At 46.2% G+C, this 19793-nt stretch overlaps 1 protein-coding gene across 4 annotated transcripts in view; it reads left to right on the top strand.

Moving 5' to 3' along the window:
• Slco3a1 (solute carrier organic anion transporter family member 3A1) overlaps window positions 1-19793 on the top strand; it is a 318089-nt gene that overhangs the window by 240307 nt on the left and 57989 nt on the right. For all 4 annotated transcript variants that reach the window (XM_004852723.3, XM_087188354.1, XM_004852722.3 and 1 more), the window contains one exon: window positions 10082-10345. In XM_004852723.3, coding sequence (XP_004852780.1) covers window positions 10082-10345 — 264 coding nt within the window. The remainder of the gene's footprint in view (window positions 1-10081; window positions 10346-19793) is intronic.

Below are 19793 nucleotides of genomic sequence, written 5' to 3'. Positions count from 1 at the left end.
ATTTTATAGAAAAAGCACATCTTCTTTATCCAGTCTCCAGTTGATGGGCATTTGCGCTGTTTCCAAGCTTTAGCTATTACAAACTGCCACTATAAACATGAGTGAGCATATATCACTGTGGTATGATTCTTTTAATTCTTTTGGGAGGATACCCAGCAGGGGAATAGCTGGGTCAAATGGGACCTCTAAGCCTAGTTCTTTGAGGTATTTCCATACTGATTTCCACAGTGGTTACACAATCTGCACTCCCACCAACAATGGAGAAGGGTTCCTTTCTCCCCACAACCCCGCCAGCATTTGTTATTGGTTGATTTCTTGACAGCAGCCATTCTTACTGGGGTGAGGTGGAATCTCAGCGTTGTTTACATCTGCATCTCTCGAATGACCAGTAATGTTGAACATTTTTTCATATATTTGCTGCTTTTACTTCTTTGTCTGAGAAATGTCTGTTCATTTCAGATGCCCATTTTTGAATTGGGTCTTTATATTTGGAGGGGGTCTGATTTTTTTGAGTTCTTTAACTATTCTAGATATTAGGCCTTTGTCTGAGGAACAGCTGGTAAAAATTTTTTCCCACATTGTAGGTTGTCTCTTAGCTCTGTTGGTGGTTTCTCTTGCTGTGCAGAAGCTTTTTGTCTTTATTTGGTACTGGGGATCAAACTCAGGTCCGTGCACTTGCGAGGCAGGCTGTGGAACCACTGAGCTAAATCCCCAGCCCCAGAAGCTTTTTAATAAGATGAGATTCAATTGTTAATTCTTTGTACTAGTTCCCCGTGCTACTGAGGATTTGTTCATAAAAGTTTTTCCTGTGCCAATGTCTTTAAGAGTTCTACCTAACTTATCTTCCATCAAGTTTAGTGTTTCTTTTTTTAATATTTAAATCTTTAATCTACTTCAATTTTAGTTTTGTGCATGGTGAAAGATAGGGGTCTAGTTTTAGTCTTTGGCAAGCTGAAATCCAGTTCTAACAACATTTATTAAAGAGGCTATCTTTCCTCCAGTGAGGATAGTTGGCTCCTTTGTTAAAGATGAGGTAGCTGAGTATGTCTGGAGTTGTTTCTGTATATTCTAGTCTATTCCACTGATCCTCAGGTCTGCTTCTTTGCCAGTACCATGCTATTTTTATCACAGTGGCTTTGTAGTGTAATTTCAAGTTAGGGATTGTGATACTGCCTGCCATGTCTCTGTTGGATAGAATTGCCTTTGCTATTCTAGGTCTCTTCTGGTTCCAGATGAATTTTTGGATTGTTTTCTCTAGATCTGTGAAATATACTGTTGGGATTTCAATTAGGATTGCATTGAATCTGTATAGCAGCTTTGGAAGTATGGCCATTTTCACTATATTGGTCCTTCCTACCCAGGAACAAGGGATGTCTTTCCATTTTTTATATCCTCTTCTATCTCTTTTTTCAAAGTGTTGTAGTTCTCATTGTAGAGGTCTTTTGCTTCCTTCGTTAGATTGATTCCTAGATATTTCATTTTTTTTGGATGCTATTGTGAAAGGGATTGTTTCCCTAATTTCTTTCTCAGTGAGACTGTTATTTGTGTACAAGAAGGCTGTTGATTTTGGAGTGTTTAGCTTGATCCAGCTACTCTACTGTATCTGTCAATTAAGTCTAGAAGTCTTTTGGTGGAGTTTTTTGGGTCTTCAATGTAGAGTATCATATCATCAGCAAATAATGACAGTTTGACTTCTTCCTTTCCTGTCTTTATTTCTTTCTCTTTTCTAATTGCTGTAGCTAATGTTTCCAGAACTATATTGAACAGGAGTGGTGATAGTGGGCATCCTTGTTTTGTTCCTGATTTTAGTGTGAAGGTTTTCAGTTTTTGACCATTTAGTATGAAGTTGGCTGTTGGTTTTTCACAGATGGCCTTTATCAATTTGAGATAAAGACCCTCTATTCCAATTTTCTTCAGGGTTTTTTTTTTTATCATGAATGGGTGTTGAATTTTATTGAATGCTTTTATTGCATCTATTGAGATGATTGTATGGTTTTTGTCCTTGGCTCTGTTAATATAGTATATTTCATTTATTGATTTATATATGTTGAACCATCCTTGCATCCCTGGGATAAATGCAACTTGATCAGGGTGTGTGATCTTCTCTTGATGACCCTCTGTATTCTGTTTGCCAGTATCTTATTGAGGATTTTTGCATCTATGTTCATTAGGGAGATTGGCCTATAGTTCTCTTTTTGGGTTGGGTCTTTCCCTGGTTTTGGAATCAAAGTAACACTTGCTTCCAGGAATGAATTTGGAAGCCTTGCTTCCCTTTCAATTTCATTGAAAAGTTTAAAGAGTAGTGGCAATATTTCTTCTCTAAATTTTTTGTAGAACTCAGCAGTGAAGCCATCAGGACCTGGGCTTTTCTTTGTTGGTAAATTTTTAATTATGTTTTCAATTTCACTGATTGTAATTGGGGTGTTTAGAATTTTTTATCTTCTTAGTTCAACTTTGGGAATTCATATGTATCTAGAAATCTGTCTATTTCTTCTGTATTTTCCATCTTATTAGAGTACAGGTTCTCGAAGTAGGTATTGATGATCCTCTGGTTAACTGCTGGATCTGTTGTGACTTCACCTTTTTCATTCCTAATTGCATGAATTTGAGCCTTTTCTTTCCTTTTTTTGATAAGGTTGGCTAAGGGTTTATTGATTTTATTTATTCTTTTGAAAAACCAACTCTTCAATTTGTTGATTTTTTTGTGTCATTCTCTTAGTCTCCACTGCCTTGATTTCTGCTCTGATCTTTATAATTTCCTCCCTGGTATGAGCTTTGAGTTTGTCTTGCTCTTCTTTTTCTAGGAGCTTAAAATTCAGCATTAGGTTGTTTATTTGAGCTCACTCTGTATTCCTAGTGTGGGCATTCACTGCTATGAATTTCCCTTGTAGAACTGCTTTCATTTTGTCCCATAGATTCCTGTATGTTGTATTGGCATTATCATCTATTTGTAAAAACTGTCTGATTTCTTCTTTAATTTCCTCTGTGACCCATTGGTTGTTCAGGAGAGTGTTATTCAATTTCCATGTGTTTGTGAAGTTCTTACAGTTTCTTATGCTATAGATCTCCAGTTTAATTGCACTATGATCTGATAATATACATGGGATAACTTCTATTCTTTTGCATTTATTTAAACATGTTCTATGAACTAGTATGTGGTCTATTTTGGAGAATGAGCTGTGTGCAGCTGAAAAGAATGTATATTCTGATTTTATGGAGTGGAACACTCTGTAGATGTTTATTATTAAGTCCATTTATTCACAAGCTTGATTCAGTTCTAGTATTCCATTGTTGATTTTTTGTTTAAATGATCTATCCATTTGTGACAGTGGGGTATTGAGGTCCCCCACTACAAGTGTATTAGTGGTTATTTGGTTTTTCCTGTCCCTTAATATTTGTTTTATATAGTTGGGGCATTGGTATTTGGTACATATATATTTATTATTGTCATCTCTTCCTCTTGGATTGTTCCCTTTACAAGGGTGTAGTGATCTTCTTTGTCTCTCAGTTAGTTTTGGTTTGAAATTTACTTTCTCTGTAAATAAGATAGCTACGCCTGCTTTTTTCTGGGTTCCTGTCACATGCAAAACTGTTTTCCATCCTTTTTCCTTCAGTCTATGAGTTTCTTTTTGAACTAGGTGCATTTCTTGTATACAGCATATTGTTGGATTTTGCTTCTTAATCCATTCTGTCAGTCTGTTTCTTTTGATTGGTGAGTTGAGCCCATTAACATTGATGGTTATAACTGATATGTATTGACTTATCATTGTCATGTTATCTTCCTATTGTTGGCTCTTTTTTATCTTTTCCCCTCTCCTTTTAATTTCTTGCCTTGCCTGATGGATTTGCTCTGTTGAGTCTCATGGACTTGTGACCTTCATTGTCTTTTTCTCGAATATTGTTCAGAATTGTTTGGAGTGCTGGTTTGGTATTCATGGAGTTTCTCAGGTGTTCATTGTCATGGAAGTATCTTATTTCCCCATTAATTTTGAAAGATAGTTTTTGCAGGATACATTAGTCTAAGTTGGAGGTTGTTTTCTTTTAGGTCTTGAAATACCTCACCACAGGCTCTCCTTGATTTGAGGGTTTGTGTTGCTAAGTCTACTGTGATTCTGATGGGCTTTCCTTTGCGTGTGATTTTTTTCTTTTCTCTAACTGCTTGTAGTATTTTGTTCTTCTGTTGGGTTTCTGGGATCTTGATTATTATATGTCTAGGTGTAGATTTTTTTTTTTAATCAAGGCTAGTTGGAGTCCTATATGCCTCACTTATCTGTATGTCAAATTCTTTTGCTCTGTTTGGGAAGTTTTCTGTCATTAATTCTGTGAACAGTTTTTTATGTCACTTGTAGTTTCTCCTGTTTTTTTGTGACTCCTATCAGTCTTATATTATTCTTCTTTGCATCTTCTAGGAGCTGTTGGATTGATTTCTCATGGTCCCTTACTAGTTTTAAGAGATCTCTCTTTTCATGGTCACTGACCACCATCCTGTCTCCTATATCTGATACTCTGTCTTCAGATTGGCTCAGTCTGCTATGTATACTTTCAATAGAGTTTTTAATCTCCTGGATATCTGTTTGAATCTTTTTCATGGATTCCATTTCTTTCTTATGTTGGGTGTTCATGATTTCCATTTCTTTCCCATGCTGGGTATTCGTGGCTTCCATTATGGTCCTGAACTTACCTATTTTTTTTTTCTGTTTCTGTTCTAGAGTCTCTAATCATGTCTTTCATTCTGCTCACCATCTCTGTAGTTATCTAGGAAATTATTTCTGTTTTGAATTTTTACAAAGCCTCATTTGTCTGTTTTGTTACTTTCTGTGCCATCAGTTCAGGGTGTCCAGGTGACTAATTATCAGACTTTTCCACTTTGTTTCCACCAGAGTTTGCCCTTGGTGAGCTGTAAGTCTGTGACTGTGCCTTGCTTAGGTATCTTCTCATTTCTATTTTTGTTGTTGGTACTGTCCTTGGTTTAGTTCCTGGGTTGATACTTTGATATTGCTTATTGTAGGTATCTTTGTTGCTTATATTTAGAACCCTTATGGAATGATTGCTTCTCAGAGGTGTCTTCTAGGTATAGCTGGTCTTAAGGTTTTGAGTCTCTAATGACTCTGGGGCAATCTCATTTTCATTATACCAGAAGGACAACTGATTAGATCAATCACAACACCTTAGCCCAAGTGATACAATCAGCTATAACAATAGTATAAAGTTCAGCTTAGAAAATGACAATTTGTGGTTGTTATTAATCTATCACTTTCCACCATATGAATTAAATCAAAATCGAGGACCGGCCCAAAATATGTTTATAAGTGAATAAATTCTTCAATATAATAACTTTACCCTTAGGGATTGGGACTCAGAAGAAGTTGGGGAGGGAGAGATAGGTAGAAGGATAGGGAAAGGTTAGAAGTAAGGTCAGAGGACACAGGAAGATCATGCAGACTCTAGGGAACTGTTGAAGACAAGAGGAAAAGACAGAATTAAAGAACAAAGACAAGGACAGAACAATCGATCAGCAATAGGGAAGCTAGAAACTGTATTCACTTTCCTTTGAAACTAATGACAAATCGGGAGAAGGAAAAAGAGAGAAGAAAAGAAAAAGAAAGAAGAAATCCAAATTAGTACAGGAACAGGAATAAAAAGGGAGATGAAGAACAATGTGGAGAGCGAGAGAGTCAGCGAAAGAGAGAAAGAAAAGAAAAAGAAGAAAAAAAATTTGAAAAGAATAGAAAAAAACTAAAAATTAAAAATAAAAAAATAATAATTTTGAAAGAATAATTTTAAAAATGAAGGACCTCCTTCAGGGTATGTCTCTTCTGTCACAATAGACAATGTGGGCAGCAGTGTGCAGTTATATGTCAATGAGTCTCAGCAAGCCAGCAGCAGACCCCTGAGATTCAAGTTGATTTCTGGCTGCAAAGCCCAAGGTGAGCTCCCTGTCCTCCTGCAGGGTTGAATTCTACAAGGTTCTACTGCAGGTTCCAGCTGCCTTTCCGCTGAAGATAGTTCAGGTTCCAATGGGAGGTGATGATCCCTCCAACTTACCAAGCATGGTGGTCTGGTATGCCTTTATTGCAGAGATTCTCTTCACTTTTCCATTGGGCTTCAGTTTTCATGAAGGAGCCTGAGAGAGGCCCTCAATCTGTTGTCCACTTCTGCTCTATCTTCTGAAGCTCAGGACAATGGCCTTTATGACCCCCACTGTGCCTCTGGGGTGCGGATCCAGGTACAGGCACAACCAGGAGGCCAGAGGCTGGGCGGGGGCGGGGGACACTGGGTTGGTGCTGCAGGCAGCCAAGCGCCTCCGCTCTTCACCGGTGCACCTCTGGCTGTGAGCACAAAAATGGATCTTGTATGAAAGACTTTCTGTGCCATCAGCACCTAGGCAAACGCAGACCTACTGTGCCTGGCTCATGGCAGGCAGCCATCCCATCGTGGCGCCCCAGTGCACAGCTCTCCTTTGTGCTCTATGCTCATTGTCCTCCTAGCAAGCTCACCCCAAAGCAAAAACAGCCCATTTGCTAGTGTCTGGAAGGACCGAGGGGTAGACACGTGGCTGGTGGAGCTTTACTTGTCCACTCAGAGGTCCCTGGGGGTGTCATGCCTTTGCTTGGGCTGTCCCCTTAGCCAAAGATCTTGACCCCTCTGTATTCGTCTTTCCTCATCCATGTGCCTGGTTTTATTGTCAGTTCAATGCATCTAAGTGAATGAGACAAATTGGTGCTTTTCACTTTTGTTCTGGACATCCTACTGACACAGCAGCATTCACTAAAGGACTGAAACTACAGTGATCTTTATGAAGTCAAGATACGAACCAGATTAAAAGAAAAAAGAAGTAAGGAAGTTTTCAAGCCTTGTGCTCCAGCTATGCCTAAAACAATACTTTTACCATCCCAACCCCTTCTGGGACCACTATGGGTACAGAGCAGGAATGTGTATTTCCCAAGCCTTTTTTACTAGTCAGGATAGGCTACATCAAGTGTTAGTAACAGACACCCCCAAATTCTTGGTGGCTTAGAAGATAAAAGGCTTATTTCTTGTTCATATTGTACATCCAGTGAGGCCAGTGGGGGTTACTTTGTTCATCATGTAACCTGTCAGGGACCATCTGAAAAGGAAGAAACTTAAGAGAGTCACCCACCAGCTCATACATACTTCAGAAAGAAATGACACAAGTCCTCTCTGCTCGCATTTCATGGACAAAACTCACACACTTAACTTCTCAGAGGTGGAGCCCTCCTTGTCCCCAGAATCCAAATGCTGGCATTGGTGACCTCTACCACACTGTTCTTTGCCAGCCCACATGGAGGACTCTTCCTCAACATAAGTCTTTCTGGAATATTCTACACTGAGTGTTCATAATTGTCAGCCAAGTGGAGGGAGATTTTCACTGTAACTAGCCAAAATGTCTCATAAAAATACTATTTCTCATAGAGATGGGTAGAGAAAAGAAGTTTCTCAGACTGGCTTGGCCTCTTCTGAGGCAGCATGCTCCAGCGCTGAGGAGTTTTTCCTCAGCTTCTTATTTCTCTCCCTGCCACACTGCTCAGGATCATTGAAATGGAGGGAAAAAATTGATATCTTCCCAAATGGGCCAACTGTGGTTTTCCTGGATCTGCAGAATCCTGTCCTCAGCTCCCCTCCCTGCAGACCCCTTCCCCTGGTCTTGCCCAAGTGTCAAGTGTCCCTTGGTTCTGACCCAGGTGATGCCCTCTTCCCTGGCTTTCAATGTCAGCTTCCCATGCACACATATGCACCTCTAGGGAGCAAGCTGACACATTTACACGAACAGCGCCTGCCTTCCCCACCACACCCCTCTCCCTGGGATGTTTACTCTCACATACAGCAGAGTCGCTAACTGCCTGTGACTTTCTACACATCACTAATTTTGTTTCTCCCAACAACTGCTAGGATTGCTCTCCCTTCGCTCGCTCACATCTGAGGATTTCTCTGTCTTCACTCGCTCACATCTGCCAACTCTTCAGTCCCCCTTTGTGGAGCCCATAGACAATGGAGGGAAATGCTGAGCAGCCTTCTGCTGGCTTTTGTTTCCATTCATTATTACTTGGCAGCAGGTAAAGAGACACAGAAAGTGATGAGTGAAAACATTCCTCTGCAGCTACCAGAGGCAATCTTACTTCCTTTCCTTATCCCTTATTTGCATAAAGATGCTTTCAAGATCACCTTGTGTTTTCCCATGCCAGACCCTGTGTAAAAATCTGTCCATTGAAATTCCTGTTGATCTATGTAAAATCATAAAAATAATAAGAGCTGCCATAAATGAAGACCCTACTATGTGACAGGGGATTCTTGCTCATTATCTCTCCTCGCAGCTACTCAAAAGGGATGCCATCTTTATTTTGCAGATGATGACACTAAGGCTCAGGGAGTGATAAGGCTGGTAAATGGCAGGACTGGGATTCAGCCCCAACCCCTGAGGCTCACACACGCTCTTCTCCAGCATCCGGTTACACTAAAGCATCTGGTCGTTTGTATACCATGGTTAGTGCTTATGTCAGGGTCTCCAGGACTGAGATCAGTGTAACAAAGCCAACCTGCCACCTACCGGAACAGCTGCTCATCTTAGGTACATTGTACAAAGCACAAACTCATCATTACCCAGGGCCTAGGGGGGAGCAGAGCAAATCCAGATGATCCAGAGCAACAGCATAGCTAGGAGCGTGGGCCTTGGTGTGCACATGCCTGTGCTCCACCTTTAATTCTGTGAACTTGGCCAAAGAACTTGACCTGTTTTATCGTCTATGCAAAATAGGGATCATGAAAGCCCCTACTTTGTAGTGTTGTAAGGAGCAGCTAAGAATGTGCCCTGCATATTGCCTGGAGCGGAGGGAAGCCCTCCATAAATGATGGTGGCATTATCATTAATGTGGCCTGAAGAGTCTTTAGGGAGGGCATTTTATAAACGGGAAGCGTTCATCTGGTGTCTGCAGTCATTCTTCTTCCCAGAACTGTCCATCCATCTGGTCCAGGCCTGGAGTGCTGTTGGTCTTAACTCACGTGCTATTTCCCAGGTCTCCAAGAATCTTCTTCCAGGCTCCAAGAGTATTATTTATCCTCAGAGAGACATTTCTAAGCAGCTCATCCGGGAATGTGCTTTGCAAGGCAGCTGTATAGACAGAGAAGGAAATATGCCAAGGAGTAAGCTGTAGGTTATGTTCCCATGACTTCAGCTGGCAAATCAAAGAAGAGTATAAGCCTGCAAACCACATGCATAGTGCCTTTAGGCACATGGTTGGCTGCAAAACTTTTGGAAAGCGGGCTGATGCCAAACCACAGACCACCAACAATGTTTGAACTAGCTTGTAAATAGAGGGCTGCAGTCATAAATAACAAGCCCCCTCCACTGAGGGCTCAAGCACATGCCAGGCACTAGTCTGAGCACCTTACGTCTGGGCTGGTTCACGAGATCGTCTCACTGACTATAAGGTAAGCGCTGTCATCCTAGTCAGTGTGGTACAAATCAGTACCGGAGGCATTGATAGCTCAACACACTGACCTAAAGTCCCACAGAGAGAAGGGGGCAGGACTTCAACCTAGGCGGTCAGGATGTTTATCAGGTCCAGCTTCATGTTCTTGACCTCTATTCTGTACCTGTCCTTTTAAACAGTGAGCCTGATTTAAGACAGAGAGGGGGTGTTGAATGGGATTTCAGATTAGCTTCTTTGGGGGAGTTGAGAGTGACTATACCTAGTAAAAAATCTACCCTTGAACAATAAGTGTTTCCTTGTGTTTTCACAAGTACACCTTGGCAGTATTACTAAGCTAGCCAATTCCAGCCTAAATTCAGAGGCTGTCTGGCTTCAGACTGTTTTTGTTTAGACTGATATAAACCCAGGGTAGACAGAATGAAAGCAGGAACATGGTCAGTCTCCGGCGTTGGGAGAAACAGGAGTGCTGATGTAGAACGGATAGGTTTCCTAGCCTGATGGCTAGTCCCCCCACCCCAGCCCATTCCTGGAGCCCTTGGCTTCTCCATGCAGCAGATTCAAGTCCTCAGCAAATCCCACAGCCCGCCTGTCCCATGTCCCGTCCCACTGAGGTGTGCTCCTTTCCTCTGCAGGCAACCTGGACATCACTCCGGACGACCCCCGCTGGATTGGAGCCTGGTGGGGCGGCTTTCTGCTCTGCGGTGCCTTACTCTTCTTCTCTTCCCTCCTGATGTTCGGGTTCCCACAGTCCCTGCCTCCAAACGCAGACCCTGCCATGGAGAGCGAGCAGGCCATGCTCCCCGAAAGAGAATACGAAAGGCCCAAGCCCAGCAATGGGGTCCTGCGGCACCCCCTGGAGCCAGACAGCAGTGCCTCCTGCTTCCAGCAGCTGAGAGGTAAAGGCCGCCTCGTCCACTGGTGGTCAGGAAAATGGAGCATCGGGAGGGGGGCGGGTGCAGGGAAGGGTGGCACTGGGGACTAGGTGTTAGAGGACTTGAGTTGAGGCAGAAGCAGAATAGTATTTGTTTTGAAAGCTTGGCCTCCACCAGCATTGCACTTAACCTACGACCAGAATTGCTTAAAAAAAATGTAGCCAGGTTTTATTGATGGGATCTCAGTGGTTTATATAGGACCTGATGTATAATAAATACAAATGTTTGTCGATGGAACTGCACAAAAAGGAAAGAGACGGTGCTGACCCATCCACAGAAGTCTCGAGCTCTTTTAGGCCACTTCTGAGGATCTTGAAGCAATAAAGGACTTCTGGAGTTGGGTCCCTCTGCCTGGTACAGGCGCTGTAAAGAGCCACCTCCGGAATACGTTTCTTCACGTTCAGTCTGTCCTTCCACTGAAGACGAAAAATGTTTTACTCCCTCTGGGAAGAAATATGAGCCCCTCTTAATAACAGTCCCCTGAAGAATGCAGCAGAGCCCTCACTATCTTTTTTAAAAGAAACTAATTCGAGGGCTGGGGATGTAGGATGTAGTGGCACAGTGCCTGCCTGGCAAGTGCGAGGTCCTGAGTTCCGTCCCCTGCACCAAAAAAAACACAACACTAATCCAGCTTTTCTGATCAAATCGTGACCCACAAACGATGATGCAGTGTCCCTTCAAGGCGAGGAAAATGACAGTGTAGCTGAACGTGGCCTGAAACCCTACAAGCTGCTCAGTCACAGCTGCCCGTCAGTGAGCTGCGTGTGATGTCCCCTAATGGACGTGACTCTGTGCTCTGGACTGGACTTTAGGAATGAGCAGGTTGCCGTAGGTGGGAGCAAGGCTGGGGGACCCCTTCCCAGGAAGCCAGGACAGAGCAAAGGTGGGTGGCCAGCCGCCTCTCTCTGGCACTGAGTACTCACCAGACAGCTTTCAGCCCTACAGACATAGCCTTCCGGGCTCCCTGTAGATCTAACATCAGTAGTCTTTCCTGACCGCCTATAGGAGGAGGGGCACCAGTTATGCATGCTCAAGAATTGTGCTCAAGAATCACAGCGAGAACCCAGACTGCTGTCTTACTCTCTGCCAGCTCTGCCATCTCTCCCCTCTCCCGGCGTCATTTCCATACATGTAAAATTGTCACACACTTCTGCCCTGACAACATTGTCCTGGGAACAAAAGCATTGCCAGCTCAAGACTGTTAATTGTGCCTGTGAGCCTGTGAGGAATTGAAAGAACTGGAGCTATTGCTGCAAAGACACGAATTTAATAACCTAATATCATGTCTGACCCATGTTCCTCATGAGTTTCTACCAATGCTATGATTTGGAATTGTCCATAAAAGTTCATTCCTCGGAGTCTGGAGTGCATCGGGAGGTGAGAAAGCCACCCAGTTCGTGTCCTATGAGGTTGCCTCCCCCTGCATAAGTATGTGCTTAATAAAACAGGCCCCCTGCCGGGGATTTAGCTCAGTGGTTCCGCCGCCTGCCTTGAAAGCACAAGGAACCGAGTTCGATCCCTGGTACCAAAAACAAAACAAAGAGGCCTCCCAAACTGGATCTTGGGACCTGGGAGCCCAGGCTGGCTGGCTGGAGAGAGAGCTCGGGTCGTCCTCCAAGGGTCCAAGGGGCCATGGACACTGTGCTAGTAACCAGACCCACTGGGATGAATAGGCTGGCTTGGCAGAGGGAACCTGGCCCCGGGGGACAGTGACGGCAGCCTTTCCAGACTCTCCTGGGGTGACAGTCCTGTCTTAAAAGAGGTCCACAGTGATCTCTCATCATCTCTGGGCATGCACAGATGCAAAAGATACAATCAGGCTATCAAAGGACTCACCGTGCAGTGGGGGGGTCACAGAGAAAGCTAGGTAGGACAGCCTGGGTGGTGGAACCACAGCAAGAAGTCCCTAGGAGGTGACTGAGGGGCAGAGGACAGGTGGGGAAGGCCACGCTCCCTGGATGGTGAGAGGGTCAGAGATGGGGTTGCCAGGGCTTCAGGATGCTTGGATTACCATCCAGCTGCTCATTTCTTGATTGGTTCCATTCAGTCAGTATTTACCGAGACCGCCCCCCCGGGGGGGGGGCGGGCTGGGGACACAGCTGTGACCAAGTGGCTTATATTTCAGAGCTTACATTTTAGTAGGGGAGCACATGATAGGCAGTGAGGTCAGATGAACGACAACGTGAGCACTGCAGGGCCTGTGCTCGAGCTGGCAATTGCGCAGTTGGGTAGATGGGTCTGGAACACACAAATTGTGACTCATGTACATGCTACACTTCTGATGACGAATGATTTTTCATTTAGGATTAGCCACTCTCAGAGGCAGCTGGTCCACTAATGGCCTAGACTGTGTCCCAACAGGAGAGGGAGGCTGCATCTCCAGAAGATTCCCCCAGAGCCAGAGCACAGGGACATGAGCTTCTCTGCTAATCAACAAATCGTACATGTGCCAGCACATGGAGAGGGGCCGTGTGCTTACATCCTTTATTCCCCCCGTGACACAGTGTTTTTGCCACGTGACCATTCTATCCAGAAGTGCCATGCAGTGCTACCTGGTGTTCCCAAAACAACTTCATCTAATTTGCTTCCCCACAGCATACTATGCACTTATGGTACAAATGAGTATCAGTGTCACACATCAGAGGAATTAACATGGCTCTCAAAATCTGTATGTCACTATTTCACATGTGTATTGCTTGAGCTTGCAAAAGAGTTTCTTCTTCTACCGTCAATCTGTGTCTCTGTCAAGCTCTGCAGACCCCAGAGCAGCGCTGTCAAGAGTAGTCCCCCCGCCACCCCCGACCTCCCCGGCTTCCCAGGGTCCCGGGAGAGCCACAGGACAGCCTTCCTGGAGTTCAGATCCAGCCACCTGGGTTCAATTCCGGCTCTTTCCCAATTGTGAACCTTGCCTGTGTCCCTTGGCTCCGCCCAGTGTTAACACATGGGGACTGGTTTAAACTCTACAGCAGCTGCGTGAAGTTGGTATTTGTGCTTGTTCCCATTTATGGAGCAAATTGCACTGTGGTGGCTGGACATTTGGATCTGCAGCACTCCCCCATGCAACAGGCCTGAAGGTCTGTTTTCAGTACAGTTGCTCATCTGTTGAGTTTGCAACCCTTAGCAGAGTCTTGTTCCAGAACACCCAGGGAGTCCCCAGCTTGTAGCCACTGTCATGTAGGCATTCTACAAAGCAGGCAGCCGATGAACAAATGCCTGGGTTTATTAAACTTCAGTATCTCCCCCTGGTGGGAACCTGCCAGTCAAGGCAGTTTTGCATCTCAGCCATGTAACTTCCTTTAAGCCCTGGCTGAGGCCCCTCCTGATCTTGCTGTTCTGATGACTTAGCTCTTAGGCTCCACTTCAGCCGCATCCTTGTCCTCTGTGTCTAGTACTGTCCTGTGCGCACCTGCCCTGCAGGTGAGTCCCATGTTGACGAGGACTGACATGCCCTCCTGAATCTAGGAGATGCTTGGTGTTTGTAGAATGGTGAAGGAGTATGACAGACAAATATACAAGATGTTCATTTTCTGGTGTGCTGAATCTCATGCCCACAATGGTGTGTTTTATTGTCAGTCTTCCCTGGTGTCACTTGCCCTGGGAAACTGGATGGATGGGACCTGAGTCCCCTCTGCCATGTCCCTGTCTCTGTCTCTGCACCCCCAAGCTCCCTGCAGTCCCCAGAACGCATTGCGAGGGCTTCATTTTGCTGTCATGTCTCCCTGGAATCTGCTTCCTCCATGGGCTCCTCCCCAGGCAGCCCTGCCACAGCCCCTCTGTGTACATGTCCCAGTGTCCCCATGTAAGATTAGCTGTATTCCCCTGTCATCCACTTGGCCTCTGCAAAGCCTCTGTTACTCCAGTACCAGGGTGGTCTGTCTGCTTTTCTGCATCTACCTAAAGACTGTGGGTTCCCCAAGGGCAAAGCCCTCCCGCCTCTCTTCATTTCTGGGTGCAGCACAGTGCCTGGTGACATCAGTAGAATGAATGAAGTACAAATGAACACTTTCTTGCTAGCAGCCATGCACACACACACCAGCCGTGGATTTTTGTCTCCTGTGCATTATCATGTTGACTCCCCCAGCCCTGTAAGGGATTGGTACCATCTAACGGGTAGGAAATTGAGACTTAGAGATGGAAAGACATTTGAACCCTGGCAAAGGCTCCATGGCTGTATCCTCAACCACAGCACTGTGCTACCTCTTCTGACAGTAGACTCTCCTAAAGCACAGTAGCATCACCAGGTTCTGACTGACTTTCCAGCAGAATATACTAAAACTCTGGCTGCTGCTGGCAAGGGCCCAGATGTACCCCAAAACAGTGGGGCTTCAGACAAGGTGACAGTGGGGGGTGGGGGGGACCAACTCCCCACCCACACTGGCACTCCTGACCTTCCAGCGGGTTTTCTAGCTGGGGAAAATGCAATAGCAGCAGAGGTTTAAACCCCACAGGACAACCCTTGCCTTTGACGGCAGAGGCACAGGGCAGTCAGCCTTCGGAAGCTAATGGCTAATGATTTGTGATTTCCAGAACACTCAAGCACCCTCCCACCCTGCCCGCCCCTTCAGCTCGCGGGGGGGGGGGGTGTTATTGTGTTATTGCCCACCTCTGCCACACTGGGGCTGGTCGTGCCCAGGGGTCCCTTGCTTCCCCCACCTAGGAGTGGACCCAGTCTCCAGACTCCAAATCCAGGGCTCTTTCTGCTGTTCCCCACAAGATCCACCACACTGTTAATGAAACTACTGAGGAAAGAGAATCAGCCTGGGGCCCACATAACAAAAACCCTCACCCACCGTGTCTGATTGCTTTCTGCTCCATTTGCATCTGGAATGCAGCACCCCCAGCTCCAGGGAGCCTCACTTTTACAGGCATTGAAATCTGCCTGGGCCCTCTGTACCGCCATTCCTCCCCGAGCATCCATCCTGAGTTCACCTGATTTCACCCCCTGAGTCCTCCACAGCCTGCTCCTGTGCCTGCTTCTGGTCCCTCCTGTGCTGCAGGCTGCCCAAGCCCCTCACTCCTAGATCTTAGAGCAGGAGTGTAGAGGCCCCCAGCTACTTCTCACATGGCTCCTGCCCTTGCTCCCTCCACGCCAGCCTCCCCAGCCCCCTCCAGCCCTTGTCCCGGGCTCCCCTCCTCCCAGGACTCTCCTCCTGCTTCCCTTGCCTTAAATTCTGCTCATCCTCAGGGGTCAGCTCCCCGTCATGTGTGAGGTCATTTCCTGGCCTCTGACAGAGGCACCATTTCACCTGTGGATGCATAATTCTTCATTGTTTCATAAGCTCTGTGAGGGCAGGGGCTTGACCTGCTTTTGCTCAGATCCTGGTATGGAGCAGGTGCTAAATCCCTGCTATTTGCTAAGTGCAGAATGAGCAGGTGGGTGGCCATGCATCTCCAAGCCCAGTGCGGGTTTTCTGCTTTCCTCAAAGTTCCCTCACCGCTCCCGCAAATGCACTGTTGGAGAGGGTCTACTCCCAAATTCCTGGCTGCTGAATTGCAGAGGATCTGCTGGACCAGTTGCTGAGGCTCACTTGGCCCCGTGATGTTGGACTTGGTGGTGTCACTTGCTGGTCTCCTGGCAGTGTGTGGCTTCCTGGAAGGGGGCACATTCATCCTCACTGGGGGACCTGGATTGCACCCTGGCTCCCAAGTCTCTGCCAGGCCTCTCATCCCTTCCCAGTTAGCGGGCAGCTTCACCTTCATTTTCCTTGATTAGGAGCCTGTGCCTTCTGGCTGAGTGTTACTGTGCGGAGCTCAGTGAGGGAGCGTCCTGTTCTGCAGGCCGAACGGCGAGTGCTTTTTGTTGCACAATTTGTCTTCAGCACTGTGCTCTCGCCTCGTGTGGATTTCCTGTGAAAATCTGTCTTAATTTCTCAGTGAAGGGGACCATCTGGAATCCCAACCACTTGGAATCCTGGGCCAGGTTAGGCTTCCTGGGATGGGGCTGGTCCTGTCCTGGTTCTTCTCTTGTGGGTGCTGATGGAGCGGCTGCTCAGCACCAGCCCTGGGCAACCTCCTGTGGGAAAAATGCTCTCATCACCAAAAGCCACTGAGATAAACACACCACAGGAGAGGGCACTGAGCACACTCCAGGCACTCTGTTGGTGTTCCTGGAGTGTGTGATGCATGAACAAATGAACAACTGAATGAGCAAGCAAAGGAAATAACCAGAAAGTGAGGCGGCATGCGTAGGGTCCCCACCAGGGCTGAATGTCAGAGTGGCTCCTCACAGTTGTACTTACATGAGCTGAAATGCCAGGGAAGCCCACTCACAGATAAACTGGGGCACTCTGTACCCCGAGGCCCTCTTGGCAATTCACAGTGACATTACTGCATGCTTTGGGAAATAATCCTACATATCCTAGGTGTCACAGTGTGTATTTACATCAACTTGGGGGATTTACTTCACCTTTTCTTTCCTGAACACTGCTATTTTTCTTTTTGAACTTTCCAAAAGTGAATGCTCACATGGGTAGAGTTTTCATTTTCATGAGTGCTAGATGCAGCCAGTGCCACTGAGATGAGACATGTTCTCCCAGAGAGCGTCCTAAGCGCTGGTGAGCAGGAAGCAGTCCCAGTGGCTGTTTGCTTACAAAAGACCTCATGCCTTCAGTCACTGTCTTGCTCCTACCTCTGACATGGAAAGATACAATACTTGGGTCTGAAGAAGATGCTGCTGCCTCCCCGGCTTCTTTCTTTATCCTTGCCTTCTTGGAGCAAACCTATGCTTCCCACTTCCCCCTCAGAGGGAGGAGTGACCAAGTGACGGGGTTTGGAGCTGCAGCCTCCAGGGCGAATGACAACCCTGCCTCAGTGGATGCTCTGTCCTGGGTTTAAAGTGGCTCCTTGGGGCAGGGGTTGGGGGCAGGACTCCTTTTCTCTTGGGGCTCCTTGGTGGGGTTATGAAAACTGGACGATCTCAGAAAAACCCCTGGAATCTATGGGCTCTGTATTGCCCTTGCCAGTCCCCACCAGGTGATGCTCAAGTTTCATGCTAAGTGCTTGTTTTCAGTGCTGATGGCTTCTTGTCTATGCATTTAAGTCACAGCCTTCTCTGTATATAGGAAACATCACTCTCCTTCTGCTGCCTTCTAAAGTCAGGGCAAAAGGACACCTAGTGCCCCTCTCTTGTAAATGCACAAGGTGAAGGCATCGGGAAGCTTCTTTGACAGCCTGGGACAGACTAGGGGCAGGCTCAGCCATAGTGATGAGGCCACAGTGGTTCAGGGCTAGAGCCAGAGGCTGCCTGGATTGGGGCCAGTGTGTCTCAGGCACTCACTGTAAGACTTCCGGACACTGTGGGCCTCCTCTTCCGCTTGGACTCTCCCCAACCCCTACCCAAGGAAATAGTCTTGATGCCTCCAGAATCAGCAGTGCAAACAAGGAAGAGATGCACATTCTGGATCTCTGGCCCCACAGGCAAGGAATCATTTTGCAAGACCATGAGCCTGTGGAATTTCACTAATATTTCGATCATACGTTTATCTCTGTTTCCATAGTTAATGCTTCTTAAGAGACTGTAATTGTTCCCCTTCAAGACCCTGGGGTTCGTTCATTCATTCATTCACTGGATCATTTAATCCACCTTGCATTTATTAGCAACTGCTCTACAAGAAGTGGTGCCCACGTCTAATGATGGAGTGGCTCTGCCCTTGCTCTCAAGTGGTTCCTCACCTAGGCGAGTCAGGAGGACACAGACAATGTATGATGAAGGGTGGCAGCTGACCTTGGCCACACTGGGAGCCACCTCAGTGGCTGTTAAACATTCACACTGCATCATGATGCTTCATTTACTCTTGGGATTTACTCTCCCTTTGATTCAGCCTTGTACCTCTGTAGTAGTATTCTTCATCTTCACTCTCTCTCCCTCCCTCCTTTTCTCCTTCTCCTCCTCCTCTTCCACTTCCCCTTCCTCCTCTTTTCTCTTTTCACTTCTTTCTGCTGGGATTTGACAACTTTTATCTCCACATCTCTGTTCTCTGTGTCCCATGAATTGTGATGTGTTTCATGGCAACTCAGCTTTCAGAAAACAACTTTTACTGATCCAAATCCCTGTGAAAACCTCAAGATCAGAACCAGATATTGTGGAATTCAGGCTGACCTGAGTTTGAATCCACTAATTTTACTATCAGTGTATTCTTGGGCAAAGTAGAGTTCACAGCCTCTCAGAGAAGCCTTGGTTTCCTCTGTCTGAAATGATAATAAGACTCCCTGCTACCGGGATGGTTGAGGAGCCCCTAGCATGGTGTCCCACCCAACAAGCTGGCCAGCCCCACAAGCACAGGCTGCTGTTATGATTACTGAACAGTTGCATACAGGACTTATCTCCCCTCTGGGAAAGCATTTCTAACAGTGGTGCACTGAAGGCAATATTATTAAAGGAAAAGAAAGTCAAGGTTGTTTTCCATAGAGAGATCAGATACACTGAATGGAGTTGAAAAGAGTCTACACTGAGCCCCACAGTGACCACTGCCTGGGGCACCCCCAGTTCTTAGGAAGGGCAGTGGACAAGGACATTCACTTCCTGACCTTCTGGCCTATGGCTTTGCCATCTGCAGGAGGAGCGTCTCCTTGGGAACCCCTGTCTCCAACAATGCTCCAGGAGCTCAGCCACCACTCGCTGGCCTTGGTCACCCTGCCCCAGTGTCTTCCCCACTGTGTCACCAGTCTGCTCACACAGGTTCCTTTCCACAGAGAATGAAGTGTCCTCATGGCTCTGGGGGCATACTGTGTGAATGGCGGGGAGCCCGAGTGCTCTCCCTAATTTGGCTGTGGATCACTCTTATGTTGTTTTTGATTCTTATTGAGCACTCCGTTGTGTGCCAGAGATCCTGGGCTACTTGCTTTCCACACCAGGTCTCATTTCACCTCCACAGCAGTCCGTGGGATGTAGTGATGTGCTCCAGTCCCAGACCTACTAAATCTCAAAGCCAGAATTTAAATCCCTGATAGCCTGGCTCCATTCTCTGTTGTTAGTTTATGCATCTTCATTCAGCAAAACCTCTACTGTACAGCACTCCTCTTTGGCTTTCTTTTATTTCTCCTCCTCCTCACCCCCTTCTCACCCTTCCCTCTCTTTCTTTCTTCAAAAAACGTCGACAAAGTCCCCAGATCCACATCATATCTGGACACTTTCCCCATCCCAAGTAGGGATTTCATCATCATCATCATCATCATCATCATCATCATCATCATCATCATCATCACCATTTCTAAGAATTAAGCTCCACTCTGATTAGCAGGAGTAGCCTCCATGCTTAATTTTCAAACCAAGAGCAGCAGCACACTTGTCACAATCATGTGCTGTGGTGACAGGTGGCATAGGTGGTGTTTCTGCAATGCTGCTCTCACCTTGGGAACCACTCTCTGCCTTAGTTTCCTCATCTATAAATGGGAGGTTTCAGTGGTTCCAGGA

The sequence above is a fragment of the Heterocephalus glaber genome, unplaced genomic scaffold, assembly GCF_053883595.1.
Source record: "Heterocephalus glaber isolate CG9 unplaced genomic scaffold, H.glaber_assembly_v1.0 deba00001531, whole genome shotgun sequence".
Lineage (NCBI taxonomy): Eukaryota > Metazoa > Chordata > Mammalia > Rodentia > Bathyergidae > Heterocephalus > Heterocephalus glaber.
Note: the sequence above shows the minus strand (reverse complement) of the source record. Positions and strands in the feature narration are given on the sequence as shown.